General features: G+C 45.3%; 1 protein-coding gene across 3 annotated transcripts in view; it reads left to right on the forward strand.

The window, feature by feature from the left end:
- Window positions 1-1877: 1877 nt before the first annotated feature.
- Window positions 1878-15593, forward strand: part of EPB41L4A (erythrocyte membrane protein band 4.1 like 4A) — a 242249-nt gene continuing 228533 nt past the window's right edge. For 2 of the 3 annotated variants that reach the window (XM_087429928.1, XM_087429929.1), the window contains exons 1-2: window positions 1878-2372; window positions 2782-3202. In XM_087429928.1, the coding sequence (XP_087286054.1) occupies window positions 3104-3202 (99 nt within the window). In that variant the 5' untranslated portion in view covers window positions 1878-2372; window positions 2782-3103. The remainder of the gene's footprint in view (window positions 2373-2781; window positions 3203-15593) is intronic. The other variant, XM_004420315.3, reaches the window with a different exon arrangement.

The raw sequence follows: 15593 nt of genomic DNA on the forward strand, positions 1-15593 counted from the left end.
AGAATATTCTGGCACATGGCACTCCTAAAACATTCTTTTATCATGACTCTGTGGCATCTTCTCTCTCAACCAGGAGATGCGAGAGAGGAGGAACTGCCCGCTGGATTTTGGCAATATTTAACCCTAAGGGAAGAACAAGAAAAGGAGAAACTCTAGGGTTCTTTATAGAGTCAAGTGGACTACAGGGCTTGGAATTTCCCTCTGAAGGGTGAGCTAGGGCCATGTCAAACTGAACAGAGCCACAGAAGCCTGCAGTAGGGCACTTAGGGACTTAAATAAATGCAGTTTATTGTATGCCAGTTATAGTTCAATAACACTGGTTGGTTTTTGTTTGTTTGTTTGTTTTGCTGAGGAAGATTGTCCCTGAGCTAACACTGTGCCAGTCTTCCTCTATTTCGTATGTGGGACACCACCACAGCATGGCTTGACCAGCAGTGTGAGGCCCACGTGGGGATCCAAACCTTCAACCCCACGCTGCCCAAGCTGAGCATGGGAACTTAACCACTACACCACCAGGCCAGCCGCTCAATAATACTGTTAAGAAAAAAACAAAACAAAACAACGAAAAAACCTGTGGAATCTTCCTATTATCTCTAGGAAACTCCAATGTTATGTTAAATGAATTTATTTTCTTCTCCAGTCCCTGATAAAGAAATGGAAAAGAAAATGCCTCATTCAGAAACATGTGCATACGTAGGGGACTTCATGGCTTCCTACTTTTCCTTGTGAGGAGCCTGGAACAGAATCCCTGCCTCACCCCAAAACCCCAGGCTTTCCATTACCATTGGGGGTATAACAAAAACAAAAACACAAAATTGAAGGACATAAAACAGGTGGCAGCAAAACTCAAAACTGGGAAACACATGCTTCCACTTGGACCTTACCTTTTGTTTTTGCAAGCTTAGGTGGCTCTGTTGGATACTGTGATAAAGAATGAAAACCTGTTATGAAGTCTTTCAATCACATTGGGTAATCTGTATCAGGAGTATTATATTACAGAAAAGGAAAGCGTCTACAAGACGCTAAAATCCATAATCATAAGGTGTCAGCTCATGTCAGGCAAAACTTTGACAATACAACCCAAAGCTGGACACAGAATTTGATTAAAAAGTCAAAATCTGCTTCCATTTCACAGAAAGCTTGGAAGATAAAACAGGGTTTGATTCATAACCTTAAGTAAAGTTCATACCAAACATGGCGGGTTTATATCGCACTTCCGGAGTTGTGCTAATTCATGTTCAGATGGGACTGCGACAGCAAGGAAGGGGCCAACACAAGGTCTTTTGTGGCCAATCACTAAGGAAGGAAAAGCGGCAGATTGCTCATTTCCATTCTACTGTGCTGCGGACGCTGGCCTTTTTTTTTTTTTTTTTAAGGTACTAACGTCCGGGTTTTCAGCAAATTTTTTGAGCTTTGGCTACCTAGCTTATAAGTGGTAGAACTCAAAACTATGTCTGATGCCAACTACGCCTTGCTCTTTCTAATACCCATATAAAGTAGAGAAGTTTTCTGGGAGACCTACTACCAACCCTGCTCCGCGTCCTCCCCTTGGGTCTCCTCTAACTGCGACTCGCATTAACTCGCTGCTGGTTCCCAGCTGGAGAGCACAGATTGCACCTGCTCCACAGGCCAGCGGGGCCCTGCCTCCTCCGCAGCTCAGCCTCGGCTGCCTGTGCACGGACACGAGGACCCACCAGGGGTCACTGCAGCCTCAGAGCTATTGTGCCCGCCAGCCCTGGACACGGCCGGCCGCGCGGAGGGCGTGGGACTGGGAGCGCCGAACGCGGGGGTTCGAGCAGAGCTGCGTCCTGCCCTCCCCGAGCTAGCCCTCTGGTCTCCCGAGAAACGGACACAGCGAGCAGGGCCAGGCGCCCGGCGCGCCGGCGGCTCCGGCGCCGCGCGCGGCTTCTCGTGCGGACCTGCCTGCACCTCGCCGTTTGACCACCTCCGCTCCGCCCTCCGCCCCCAGCCGAGACCCCGCCCAGAAGAGGCGCCCCCTGCCTCGGCCACTGGGCCGCTGCGAAGCTCCGGGGGTTTTTGCAGACGTCGGGGTCGGCCCAGCTGCACCTGGGCGGCTCCCGCCCAGGGCGCCACCCCCCGCGCCACCAAGAGAACTTTCCCCGGAGCCGCCGTGGCCTGGCACGCCCAGGGCACACCCCCGCCCGCCGCGTTCCCAACCGGGGCGCCCGCCTGCAAGTCCTTCGACTCCCTGCTTCTCTGAATCTCCTGGAAGAGCAGCTCTCGCCGCCGCTGCAGGGCGTTCGCGGAGGGAGAGCTTGAACTTGGCCACACACAGCGCCCCGTGATGAGCTCGGGGGTCCCCAGACGCAAGCCGCGCCCCGCAACGAGCTGACCTCCACTCCCCGGTCTCGGTAAAGAGCCCGCTGCCCTTTCCAACCCTCTTCGGACTTCTCGGGGCCCGCGGTCTGGGGAGGTGGGGTAGCAGACTCAGTGACGACCCTCGCCACTGCCCCTGCAGTGGGGCTGGGACATCGTGGGTACCCCTGACACAAAGGAACAGCCGAGCGCTCCCTATTCGGCGGACTGGACCGGGGGCTGCGGGGTGGGGTCGGAGCTGGAGTGCGCGCCCGCAGGGGAGTCCGCCGGCGGAGAGGAGGCCGGTGCGTCGAGGCCGCGCTGCGGGCGGGCGGGCGGGCGGGCGCGGGTGGAGGGGGGCTGCAGAGCTGTAGGGGCTTACGAGTCCGGGGAGGGCCTCGAGCTCTCGTCCCTCCCTTTTCTTGCCCATTGCCCCCAGTGCCAGGCGACTTTTGTCGTCCCCAGGACTGCGGGAGGGGCCGGACGCCCCCGCCTTCGGAGGAGCCAGAGCCGCAGGATGCGCGGGGCCGCGCCGCCGCCCTCCGCGCCCAGTTCCGCCGACGCTCCCCCGGCCGCTCCCGGGCGCTGACTCTCCGGGGCTTCTCCGCCCTTGTCTCCCGCCCGCGCGGGGCGGCTCGTCCGCGCGGCCCTGGACCCTGCCGGGAACTGTTCCTCTCGCCCTCGCCACGGCGCGGACAATGAATTAATGCCTCGCGCTTGAGGGGAGGGGACGGCTCGGCGCCTGGGTCGCTGCTTTTCTCGCCTGGCTGGAGACGCCACAGCCGACATGGGCTGTTTCTGCGCTGTTCCGGAAGAATTTTACTGCGAAGTTTTGCTCCTCGATGAATCTAAGTTAACCCTCACCACCCAGCAGCAGGGCATCAAGGTAGGCGCGGGCTGGGGCGCGTTCCGGGGGTCAGCCGGGCGCGCTCGGGGGTCTGCGGCTTTGTCTGAGGGCTGTCACGGGGCGGGGCGGGCGACTGCGTCTCTGCGCCGTGGGAAGGAGCGGCAGCTGCCCCCTGCGCTCAGGTAGAGGGGGGACCTGGCGGGGGGGCGGTTAACTTTGAGTCCCTAAAGGAAAGTAAGTTTGACGTCTCCAAGGGTAGTCCACGCACCAACTCTCAGCTGCAACCCACGATCCTGCAGCTGAGACCCAAACTCTTCCCAACAGCGGTTTCCTCCAAAAGCATTTAAGGCCCCCGGCAGCTCCCGAAGAGGCGCAGAATTGAATATAGCGGCTGCATACAGTACAGTGTTGAAGGCACAGTTTCCCTCGGCTTTGTTGAAAGCTTTTATCTTGATAGTGTAAAGTAGTTTACTCGGTGAAACACATTTATTGGGTAGTTGTGATTGTGTCGCCTAGGTTTGTGGTTGGGTAATGCTGCGTTTGGACAGAAAATAATTTCCCTTTCCACAAGCGAACTGGTTTTATCCCCACATTTAGGTAAACACCTCTCAAAGCGACTCGGTAATAAGTTTGCGCCTCTTTGTAGGTCATTAAAATGCAATTACTACTATTAACCTAGAGAACCCAAACAAAAAAGCTGTGGGAGTTTGCAGAGATCCACTTCCTTAGTTCTGATGAATTCTGTTTATAGTGGACAACCTGACGCACGCGCCTGCGCGCTTGTTTTGCTCCTGCAAAAACTAACTCCTTGGAGGTGAACAGAATCGGGAACGTTTTGTTGTTTTGTTTCCCTTTCTCCTTCAGTTTGAAATCACTGAGGCGTTTTAGATAACTCAACAGCTGAATCTGATGAAGGGAAACCGCTTCCCCGTTCCCCTGTTCCCCCCTAGTAGAGCTGGCAGTCTGAGAAATCAAGTTCAGGCTGCCAACTGTCCTCTCCTAGTCTTGACATCTCAGAAGTTAATCCTAATGGCGTAGGGCCTGGGCATTTCCTTGTGTGAATCAGTTTTTACATAGCTTTATGCACACTAGACTATTCCTGGTCAAAAGCTTCAGCTTTGATATTACCATTCTTGTACAGAATTCTGATTTCACAGGTGTCATCCTTTGACAGGAGAAAGGCGCAAAAATGATCAATTCAAGCCACAAGACAAAGTTAACCCTTTCTTTTAGGAAATTGTCTTGCATACTGTTTCCCCAGTAATTATAATAAGCAGAAGTCAGTCAGATTCTCATTTGGTATTTCCTTTCAAGGCCAATAAAAGACTCTCTTCGGGGAGGGTGTTCATTTTATATTTTCAACTTTTCTTTATGTTACACCTCCCCCCGCCCCCCCCCCCCCCAGTGAAATCAGGAAAAGAACTTACTTTACAAGAGGAGGTAACATTCTTTGGTGTACTGTGCAAATCAAATAGCAAAAACCACAAAAACATCATAAATTTTTGATAATACATAGATTCTCTTTGGCTTAGAAACAATTTAGAGAAACGTAACTGATGATCTGATACTAAAACAACAGAGAGATCTTTCTGAAGTGCAAAGTGGAAAGTGCTCTGGAGTGTGAGCTTCCTATTGAATCATGAAAGCCATGCCCCTGTCAGCTGTGGAACGTGTGCATTATTCTGTCAAGAGAGCAGCCAAGACTTGGGATCAAATGGAATAATTTTGTAAAAGAAACATGAATCAGAAATCCTGATCCATAATTACTTTTTATAACCTGATGGTGCTTATCTTGTTTTGCCAATAGGTTGAAAATTGGTGAGTGATTCAAAGGCAAAAGCAACTTTATAATGCTGTTATTCTGAATATATGCCATTCAACTAAACAGTAATTTAAGCAGGCTTTTGTTGGAAGTAATCATTTTGTGACAGGGTTGGCCTCTTTCGGTGTCACAGAAGCATGCCACGATTATTCTGATGGCCATATGTGTAACACAGATGTTGTCTGCTGAAGTTAACCACATTATCTGTAACTACCATGCTACCATAAAATGCCCATGTTAAGCACCTATTACTTGTGGTAGGTACTAAATTAAACAAATATGTATATTTATAAATGGAATAATGTATGAACAGCATCTCACATGTAGATGGTATTCAAACATTGAATGAAAATGTGTATGTTATTGTTCTCTACCTACTTGGCATTTTCTTTAACTCCTGCTTTAGTTTGTAAATGAAATAGTAAACAATTACTTCAAAGTTAAGAGCCAATGACTATTGTTATGGTGTTTTCCCCCTGGGATGGTACACTTGATAATTTTGATTATCACTAGTTAAAATCACAGTTAAGCATGTGACATCAATTAGCCCAGTTTTTTCCTGAAAATAAATAGAAAAATCTTTTTATTTTTCAAAACTATTTCCTAATACTTATTTTGAAGTGACCTTTTTTTGAACTCTATCTCAAATGAAATGAAGACAGCTAGTTTTGTGTTAAAATTACACATTTCATCGTTTAATGGAAGAAATTTTACTGATTCCTAAATAGTTAAGAATTTGCTTGTATTACTGTTATAATAATGCATTGTGAGCTAAAAAAGATTAATTGTAGTAAATTTAAGTAGAATTAGTATGAGAGAACCTTGGTAAAACATTTTTTTCTGTGGGCCATTTTGAAATACTTTTTGGGATTTGTTTGAGCACCAAATTACACATTGAAAAGTTAGTTTTGAAGTGATTTTCTGCAACTTAGATCAAAGTTTTTCCATCGATTTCAGAAAAAAAATCAATGTGTTTCTTCCCATGGAAAGCATTTCAGCCTGAAGACAGTAGTTATACATCTTATATTTAAGATGAGTAGCATTTAAATGGAAAATAATTTTCTGTTTAAAAAACAGAAAGGTAAAAGACCATGTCTTTGTATTCATTCTAATGTTATGTAGAAATTTGCCTTCTTAACTTGCGTTAGCGGTAACCTCACCTTGACAAGCAGGAAGTCTTTTGCACTCAGTTTGTAGTTCAAGCCCTACCCAACATTTAAAAACGCAAGTTTACATAAGCTCAACACTATTGGTTGTGCGTTGAGCCCCACAATAGTTTTGGGCTGTTTGTTCTCTGCTGCTATCTCTGTTGTTTATTTAAGTAAGAATTTCTACTGTGGCTGGTCTCTTGGTTTTTTGAGCAATGTTTGTTCAGCGAAACTTTTGTTACATGCTTTCTAGTTGTCTGTGCTGGGGGAGGTAGAGATCTTTCTTTTTGTTCTCTTGGAAAGCAAACCTTGAATGTGGCTCAAACTACTTTTATGGATTGTCATTTGATTAGCAAAAGGTTTTCAGAGGAAAAAAAATCACAAGGTTTGATTGCAAATTTAGTCCTTGTAATTGCTGCTGCAACTGTGAACTAGATTAGTATTTTCATTTTAGCAAGATTTTAGTCCTCTGAGTAGAAATGTAATAAACACTGAGGTGCTCATTTTTCCCTTGATGTATTTGGTTAAATTAATGAAACCAATATGACAGTGAAATGGAAATTCCATTAACTTTTTTAAACACCTTTATTGAGATATACCATACAATTCACACAGTTAATGTGTACAATTTGTCCATTAACTTTTAAATGAAGTTACTTTCTAATCATCCTGAGGTTCCCGAGGGAATATTCTGAGTCAGTTTTGATGCTTTGATCTGAAACTTCCTAATAAACTAGAAAGACAATTAGGTGGGGACTTAAATTGTATGCATCTCACTTACCTAGAATTGTAATTTTCATTCCATTTGGACTGGTAAAGAAAATGTCTAAGAAGATAGGGGAAAAAAGTGCTTTGTGTTAGTATATATGTGAACACCTACATCTTTTTGATATAAGGTAGAATCAGGGGTCTTATAAACATAGGTTGAAGCAAGTAATCGTACACCAACATTTTTGTTAATGTCAGATTAGTTGTGGGTCTTGATTGATTAGTAAATTAGATGTGACTGGGATAGCAGTACCCCTCCTCCACACTGTATCTAAGTTTCTTGTTTTTTGTTGTGAGGAGGACTAGCCCTGAGCTAACATCGGATGCCAATCCTCCCCGTTTTTCCTGAGGAAGATTGGCCCTGAGCTAACATCAGTGCCCATTTCCTCTACTTTATATGGGACGCCACCACAGCATGGCTTAACAAGTGGTGCGTCGGTGGGTGCCCGGATCCAAACCTGCGAACCTGGGCCGCCGTAGCTGAGTGTGTGCACTTAACCACTGTGCCACCAGATTGCCCCTGTATCGAAGTTTCTAAAATTCAAATATGATATCTCATGTTGTGGCCATGTAGATGAACTAGTATATAAATGCTTCTTCAAAATTTTTTTTGTCTTTAGAAAATGATTCAAAGTATTTTTTCCGCTTTATCCAGACATAATTGACAAATAAAATTGTAATATATTTAAAGTGTATAACATGATTTGATATACATATACATTGTGAAAGGATTCTCACCATTCCACCATCAAGTTAATGAACACATCTATCACCTCACATATTTATCTTTTTGTTGTTGTTAACACCTAAGTTCTCCTCTCTTAGCAAATTTCAGTTATACAATACAGCATTATCAACTATAGTCACCATGTTATACATTAGATCCTCAGCCCTTAAATGCCCCCTCAATTTTACAAGAAGTTTGTTTTCTTGAAAAAAAATTATTAAAAATACCTTCAATCATCCATGGTTTGAAAGTAATTTGAAAGTAATTTAAAAGCAATTTAAGGAGGAAAGCATTGTTTGTTATTTCCAGCAGCTAGCTAATGGCTGTCTTTCCCCAGGTATTTATAATTTTCTTAGTTGATGGTGGACCACACTTTTTGCAGCCCCATTAATATAATTGTTCTTGAATTTTATAATGTTAAGCTTGAACTAAACTTGAACTAATGCATAGCTTTTGTTGCTTTTGAGCATGAGTGGTGCCTTAGTCCTTTTGGGCTATTATAACAAATACCATAGACTGGGTGAATTAAGTGAATTTTTAAAATTATTTATTTATGAGGAAAGTTGGCCCTGAGCTAACATCTGTTGCCAATCTTTCTCTTTTTGCTGAGGAAGATTGGCTCTGAGCTAACATCTGTGCCCATCTTCCTGTATTTTGAATGTGGGATGCTGCCACAGCATGGCTTGATGAGCAGTGTGTCGGTCTGTGCCCTAGGATTCGAACCTGTGAACCCTGGGCTGCTGAAGCAGAGCTTGGGAACTTAACCACTACGCCACCGGGCCAGCCCTAGACTGGGTGAATTAAAACGAGAACTTTCTCACAGTTCTAGAGGCTGGAAGTCTGAGATCAGGGTGCCAGCATGGACAGGTGAGGGCCCTCTTCTAGATTGAAAACTTCTTATTGTGTTCTCACATGGCAGAAGGGGCTAGGGAGCTCTATTGGCCCTCTCTTATAGGAGCACTGATCACCTCCGAAAGGCCCCACCTCCTAATACCATCACCTTGGGATTTAAGTTTCCAACATATGAATTTTGGGGGGGATGTAAAAATTCAGACCATAAAACATTCAGATCATAGCAAGTGGTGATAAAGCTAAACCTAAATTGCAAGGACAGAAGTCCCAACTCTACTTTGGATTAGCCACATGGACAGTGGTTTGCTATTTTTATTAAGACACAAACAAGAGGGGATACTCATCTTTTCTTTCATGGTTTGTGTCAGATTGTATCTCAGAGTAGGGCCAGACAATTCTTTGTTGTGGAAGGCTGTCCTGTCCACTGTAGGATACTTAGCATTCCTAGCCTCTACCCAGAGAAGCCAGTAGCACCTCCTGCCCAGTTGTGACAACCAAACATATCCTCAGATGTTGCCAAATGGCCCCCATTGAGCAAAATCACCCTCTGTTGACAACCACTGCCATAGAAGATCGCAGCTTCCTTTATTCTTATGTGTTTGGTGCTCAGCCTTCCACACTGGATGCAGGCTAACTTTTGGCTGCCTTCTTTTTTCTCTTTTGGAGAGTTGAGTCATGTACCTCATATGTGAGTGAAAATAATATGATATCTGGGTCTTTAACTTGCTTAATATCCTTATACTAGGAGCAATATTGTGAAGTGATTAAAAGCATGGGCTCTGGAGTCAGACCACCTGGGTTTAAATTTTGGCTCCCTTGATTACTTACTAGCTGTGGGGCCTTCAGAAAGATACTTATCTTCACTGAGTCTCAGTTTCCCCATCTGTAAAATGGGGACAAAATAGTATCTGCTTTATACGTCCACAGTGCCTTGCATATGGTAAGCACCCAGAAAATGTTAACTTTATTCTCTCTCCTCCTTGCCTCATTCTCTCCTTCTTCATTTAGAACCTCATTCCTGTCTGCAGATAAAGTCTAGCCTTCATTAAGTTAGCACCCTACCAGATCTAGCCCTGCCTACCCAAATGACTTGCTCTGTGGGCATGCAGAACTGCTCGGTCTCCCAAACATACCTGACTCTCTTGTGCCTTTATGCATGGGGTTCCCACTGAGTGGTGTGTACCCTTTTGTCTGTCCTTAAGCACAAACTCATCTGAACCATCCTTTAAGACTTGAATCAAGTGTCCCGTCTGCTGGGAAGCCTTCAACCTAGCCTGCCCAGGCAGAGTTAAGCGCTGGTCAGGGCCTCGCACATGTTACAGCACTTATTGCATTGCAAGCGTTATTTCTGGACACCTGTGTCTCCTCCAGCAGCCTGTGAGCCCCTACCTGTGATCCCCAGCAGCTGGAGCTGTACACCTCGTGTAATAGATGCTTATTAACTATAATTTGAATAGAGGAATGAATGGAGAGTTAGAGTTGGAATAGGCCATATTGAAAATCTTCTGGATAATGAGGTTGCTACACCATTTTATTTTTACTAGAAAAGATCCTAGAATAAAGTGAATCTCACTTTGAAAAATCTGTTGCCAAGATACTCTAATTTTTGTATTGATAATGGGTAGAAAATGAGATGGTGCAGTGGACTGAGTGCATGCAGCACATTGAAGAGCTGCCAGCAGCTTTTTCAGAAAACAGGAGTCACACCATTTTTGTATTGTAGAGGTAACTAAGTCTTTCTCTGTCTCTCTCTTTTTAAAAAATATAACTTTCCCTTTACAGCTTGAGAATCTTTTGGAAGAAGGGTGTATTTCAAGAAGGGATACTAGATCCTTATACTGTAGTTACTTTTCTTCCTTGTCTCCTAGCCTGTAAACCATTTGAGAACAGCGTTAGTTGGTTTCACAGTGTGAGTTCACACAATCAGGGACCATCAGTATAATTTTTAATCTTGCTGTCCCACCCCTTTTACTCTTGAAGCTTGCATAAACCTCATCTGACACCGCTCTAAGGCTTAAATGGAAAAGATAGTGTCAAGAAGTTAAATATTGGTTTTTATGATAAATTATAAGTTTGTCATTCCGATGCGCAATGTATTTTTCTGCAGGCCTGCTATAAACACGAAAAGTCAGAGGTCAGATTTGCCACGCCCTTCCAGCCTCTCTGAGATTGACTGCTTTGGCTGATCTTTGTCTCTGATATTTTAGTCACAAGTAAATCTCATACGTAACCCTCCTAGTCAGCCTGCTTTGGGCTATAATGAGTAACTGCCATTTGCTTCTTTTTTTTTTTTCTTTTTAAAGTGAAGGCAACAGTTCTTTTTTTTTTTGAGGAAGATCAGCCCTGAGCTAACATCCATGCCCAGGCTCTGAGCTAACATCTATTGCCAATCCTCCTCCTTTTATTCCCCAAAGCCCCAGTAGATAGTTGTATGTCATAGCTGCGCATCCTTCTAGTTGCTGTATGTGGGCCGCGGCCTCAGCATGGCGGGACAAGCGGTGCGTTGGTGCACGCCCGGGATCCGAACCCGGGCCGCCAGTAGCGGAGCGTGCGCACTTAACCACTAAGCCACGGGGCTGGCCACTGCCATTTGCTTCTGGATCACAAGATTTATTTCTAATTTTCCTATACTAGGATTAACCAGGCGTCTATTATCACTTGTTGTGGGTATAGGCTAGGTGTGTTAAGGTCAGGAACCAGTCAGTTTAGTTTGTGAGTCAAAAAGCCTATAACTACAATATGGAGAGTCTGTACCATTCTCAAAAACGTGGATTGCATTTCTGTGCCCTCTGAGCCATGTATGTATTTCCTGTTTTTTTTTTTTTTTTTTTTTTTAAGTGAAACAGCTACTCTTCCTTAATGCTGCCTATTGTTAATCCATTTCTCTGTAACTAAACACTCTTGCTAAGGGATTCCCCAAGGGCTGAGACAGCTCCTCCAGAGGCTTTCCTGAAGACATGAAAAGGCCTGGCAGTGGCTTCCAAAGGTGTGAGAAGTTTGTTTCCAAGGATATTGACTTGCCAAGAGGTTAGCACAAGGGGGATGGGGGCAGGCAAGGAAGGCCGAGAGGGGCTGACTGCTTGCCCCCACAGACAACAACCTAAAGGTCAGATGGCAGGACCGAGACCAAGGAGGGAACTCAATGCAGCAGCAGAGTGTTTAGAAATGACCCTTTCTGAGCACATGAGAAAGCAAGGTTAGTAATGCCGAGAGTTCCCAACTTTGTGGGGATGGTGTCCCCGAAGTTGGTTAGAAAGTAACTTGTGTAGAATACAGCTTTCCATACAAACAGTGACGTGAATGAAAGCCAGGTCCCTCAGCTAGCCCAGAGAGACAGGTTTGAGTTTTTAAACCACCTAGGTCCCACTTTGACCTGCGTTCAGAGCCGTGTTTGAGAAGCAGTCTTGGAGCCTCATCTGCCTTAATTGTGGTCGACATTGGTTTTTCTCCACCATCCTCACTGCTTCCAGCTTAGTCCAGGCCCTCACACTTTGCACCCGAACCAGCCTTCTAAGTGGGGTGCTGTGTGGGTGCTGTCACTTTCAGTTTCTCCCTTCTCCCCGTCCCTGCCCTGTGTTCAAACCCTGGTCTGCCTTGTGACTGGCCGACTGACTCCTCTTTGAACTAGTCTCTGTTTTCTTATCTGTAAGCTGAGGGGCATGATACCTGCCTCATAGGATGATTGTAAGAATTTGATAAAAGAATTTTAGGCACATAGGATAAAAGATGCTCAATAAATGATAGCTATTATTATGAAGGATCTATTATTTGCTAATAAATTTCTTTCTGAATTCCAATTTGGGATATCTAATCCCCCTCTCCTGCCCAAAGTGATGCTGGCTCTCTGAGGGGCGTGGTGGTTGTTAGAATGGGGGAGCAGTGGTGGTTCAATATTCATAGATACCAGTGACTTGTCAGATCTCTGTGTCTACTCATATTGCCTCAGCTGCCAGTGGAATGCTGAAACTCCACATCGGTACACTAGTCCAGACTTCCTTCTTCTTACCTGATTTCTATTTCTGATTGCCTACTGGATTTCACACTAGATGCCTGAGCCCGCCATCGCTACCCCTCTGCTTCCTCCAGACCTTCTCTTCCTGTGCTGCTTAGTTTGGCGAATGAGGCCACAGTTCATCTTTATCATTTAAGATGCTTTGATTCCCAGTTACAGTAGATCCCACTGCAAACTGCTTTAACATGAGGAAATTTATTTGCTTACCTCTCAGGGAATCTGGGGGCCAGGAGAGGAGTTCAGGGTAGGTTGATGACATCAAGTCCCCAGCTCCTCTCCCTCTCTTCTGTGCTCTGCCATCTTGGGAGTCAGGGTCATCTGCGAGTGGTAGCAGATGGCTAAATGGTTCTGGAAATGATATTCTTACATGGCAATATGCGAGATAGGAATAGAGACTGCTCTTTTTTAGGATAGACGACACTTTCTCCAGAAGTCCTCCAGCTGACTTTCCCTCGTATCTTTTAACAGAGGGAGTCTTCTGGCCATTCTTGAGCCATAATGGCAGTGGGATCACTTCTAGGGCAACAGATCCTCCCTGGGGCTGGGGAGGGGTGGAATCAGCCTGAGGCAATGGCTGTATGGGGGAGGGGTTCAGTCAGGAAGGAAGGAGGGAGCTGTGGGTGCTGTTTGCTACCAACAGTGTTCACCTACCCCTCAGCTTAGGATTCTGGCACAAGTGTTCCACTTAAATTTCTACATCCTTCCAGGTCTTGGAATTCCCACCTCCCAAACGTCTTCTAGATTTGTTTCTTCTTCTCTCCTCTCATTGTCACTGCCCTAATTTAGATCCTTTTCAGTTCTCAACTGGACAGTTGCAGTAGCCTTTTAACCACTGGCCCTGCCTCGGGCATTAACTCCCCGTGACTGCCTCTAGAGTGGTCTTTCCTACCCTCTGTTTAGAATACATCAGTGGCTCCTCAACCTCTGCAGCTTACATGTCAATTCTTTAGCATATGGTGGTGGCACTCAGCAGCCCCTGCCTCATTCTATTTTTTCTCCCACCACTTCCTTAAACCTGTCAATGTAGCCTAGCCAGACTTAACTTCTTCCCAGTCTCAATTTTCCACATTCCCTCTCACCCATTCTTTTTCTCTGCCTGGAAAGCCCCACCCCACCTCTCGTTTTTTGTTTTTTGTTGTTTTTTTTTTTTGTGAGGAAGATCAGCCCTGAGCTAACATCCATGCTAATCCTCCTCTTTTTGCTGAGGAAGACCGGCTCTGAGCTAACATCTATTGCCAATCCTCCTCCTTTTTTCCCCCAAAGCCCCAGTAGATAGTTGTACGTCGCAGTTGCACAGTCTTCTAGTTGCTGTATGTGGGACGCGGCCTCAGCATGGCCGGAGAAGCAGTGCGTCGGTGCGTGCCCGGGATCCAAACCCGGGGCGGCCAGCAGCGGAGCGCGTGCACTTAACCCCTAAGCCACGGGGCCAGCCCCAACCTCCTCTTGTTTGAGTGAGATACTAGCCCTCATCCAGCAGAGTTCTGCTCAGGTGTCACTTTTTCTAAAGACTTCTCCTTGGTGGAGTGCTGGAGAGGCCTTCTTCTGACCCTGATGAAACTTGCATTTCATTCCCATAGTTTCTGTACTTTTCTCCCTCCTTACTCTGGGAGGAACATAGTAAGGTGAAGAGGGCATGGGCCTTGGTCATAGATAAATCTGGCTTTAAGTTTCCCTTCCGTTTGTTCATGCTGTAAGCTTGGCCAAGTCCCTTACTCTCTTGGAGTCTGCTTTCTGTCTGTAAAATTAGGGTGAGGCTCTTCACCTCATCCTGAGGTATTGCACGAGAAACCCTTACCTCCATCCATGCCTAATGAGGGTGGTAGCTGTTGTTACTAGACATAGAAAGCCTTGAGAGAGGGGACCAGGTCTTTTTTATGGGATCTCCAATCAAGCCCACTTCCTAAGGAATAGTAGGTATGACTGAATCAATGTTGACTGGATGAATTAATCTGAATAAGAAAAGGTACTGCCAGACTGACATGAACTAATGAATCTGAGGAAGAAAAGACATCTTTCTCCTCTTTACTTTCTAGGTTCCTTGCATATAAGTAGTGCTTACACCTGCTTGACTCCTTAGTTTCTTTGTGTGTGTGTGTGTGTGTGTGTGTGTGTGTGTGTGTGTGTGTGAGGAAGATCAGCCCTGAGCTAACATCCGATGCCAATCCTTCCCCCCTCCTTTTTTTTTTGGCTGAGGAAGACTGGCCCTGGGCCAACATCTGTGCCCATCTTCCTCTGCTTTATATGGGACGCCGCCACAGCATGGCCTGACAAGCCGCGAGTTGGTGTGTGCCCGGGATCCAAACCTGTGAACCCCGGGCTGCTGAAGTGGAGCGCGCACACCTAATCACTGCGCCACTGGGGTGGCCCCTATTTCTTATTTATTTAATTTTTAAAAACAGCTTTTTAAAGATATAAATTACATACTGTACAATTCACCCATTTAAAGTGTGCAATTCAATGGTTTTTCATATATATCACAAAGTTGTGTGACCATCACCACAATCAATTTTAGAATATTTCATCACTCCAAAGAGAAACCTCATACCTATTAGCAGTCCCTCCCCATTTCCTTCCAATACCCCAGCCCCCACCTCTTGGCAACCACTAATCTTTCTGTCTCTATGGATTTGCATATTCTGGATATTTCATATAAATGGATTTGTATAATATGTGGTCTTTTGTGAATGGCTTCCTTCACTTTGCATAATGTTTTCAAGGTTCATTCACAATGTGTGTATCAATATTCCATGCCATTTTATTGCTGAATAAAATTCCATTGTATGGGTATATCATATATATTTATCCATTCATCAGTTAATGGACTTGGGCTATTATAAATAATGTTGCTATGAAGATTCATGTACAAGTTTATGTGTGGACATGTTTTAATTTCTCTTGCAAATTTACCTAGCAGCAGAATTGCTGGGTCACAGGTTTAGCAGTTTGAGGAACTGACAGACCGTTTTCCACAGTGGCTGAACCATTGTACGTTTCCACCAGCAATATATAAAAGTCCCAATTTCGCTACGTTTTCGCCAACACTTGATATAATTGGTCTTTTTGATTATAACTATCCTATTGGATGTGAAGTGGTATCTTAT

Source organism: Ceratotherium simum, chromosome 4 (genome assembly GCF_057802395.1).
Source record: "Ceratotherium simum simum isolate JZ-2026a chromosome 4, ASM5780239v1, whole genome shotgun sequence".
Taxonomy (NCBI): domain Eukaryota; kingdom Metazoa; phylum Chordata; class Mammalia; order Perissodactyla; family Rhinocerotidae; genus Ceratotherium; species Ceratotherium simum.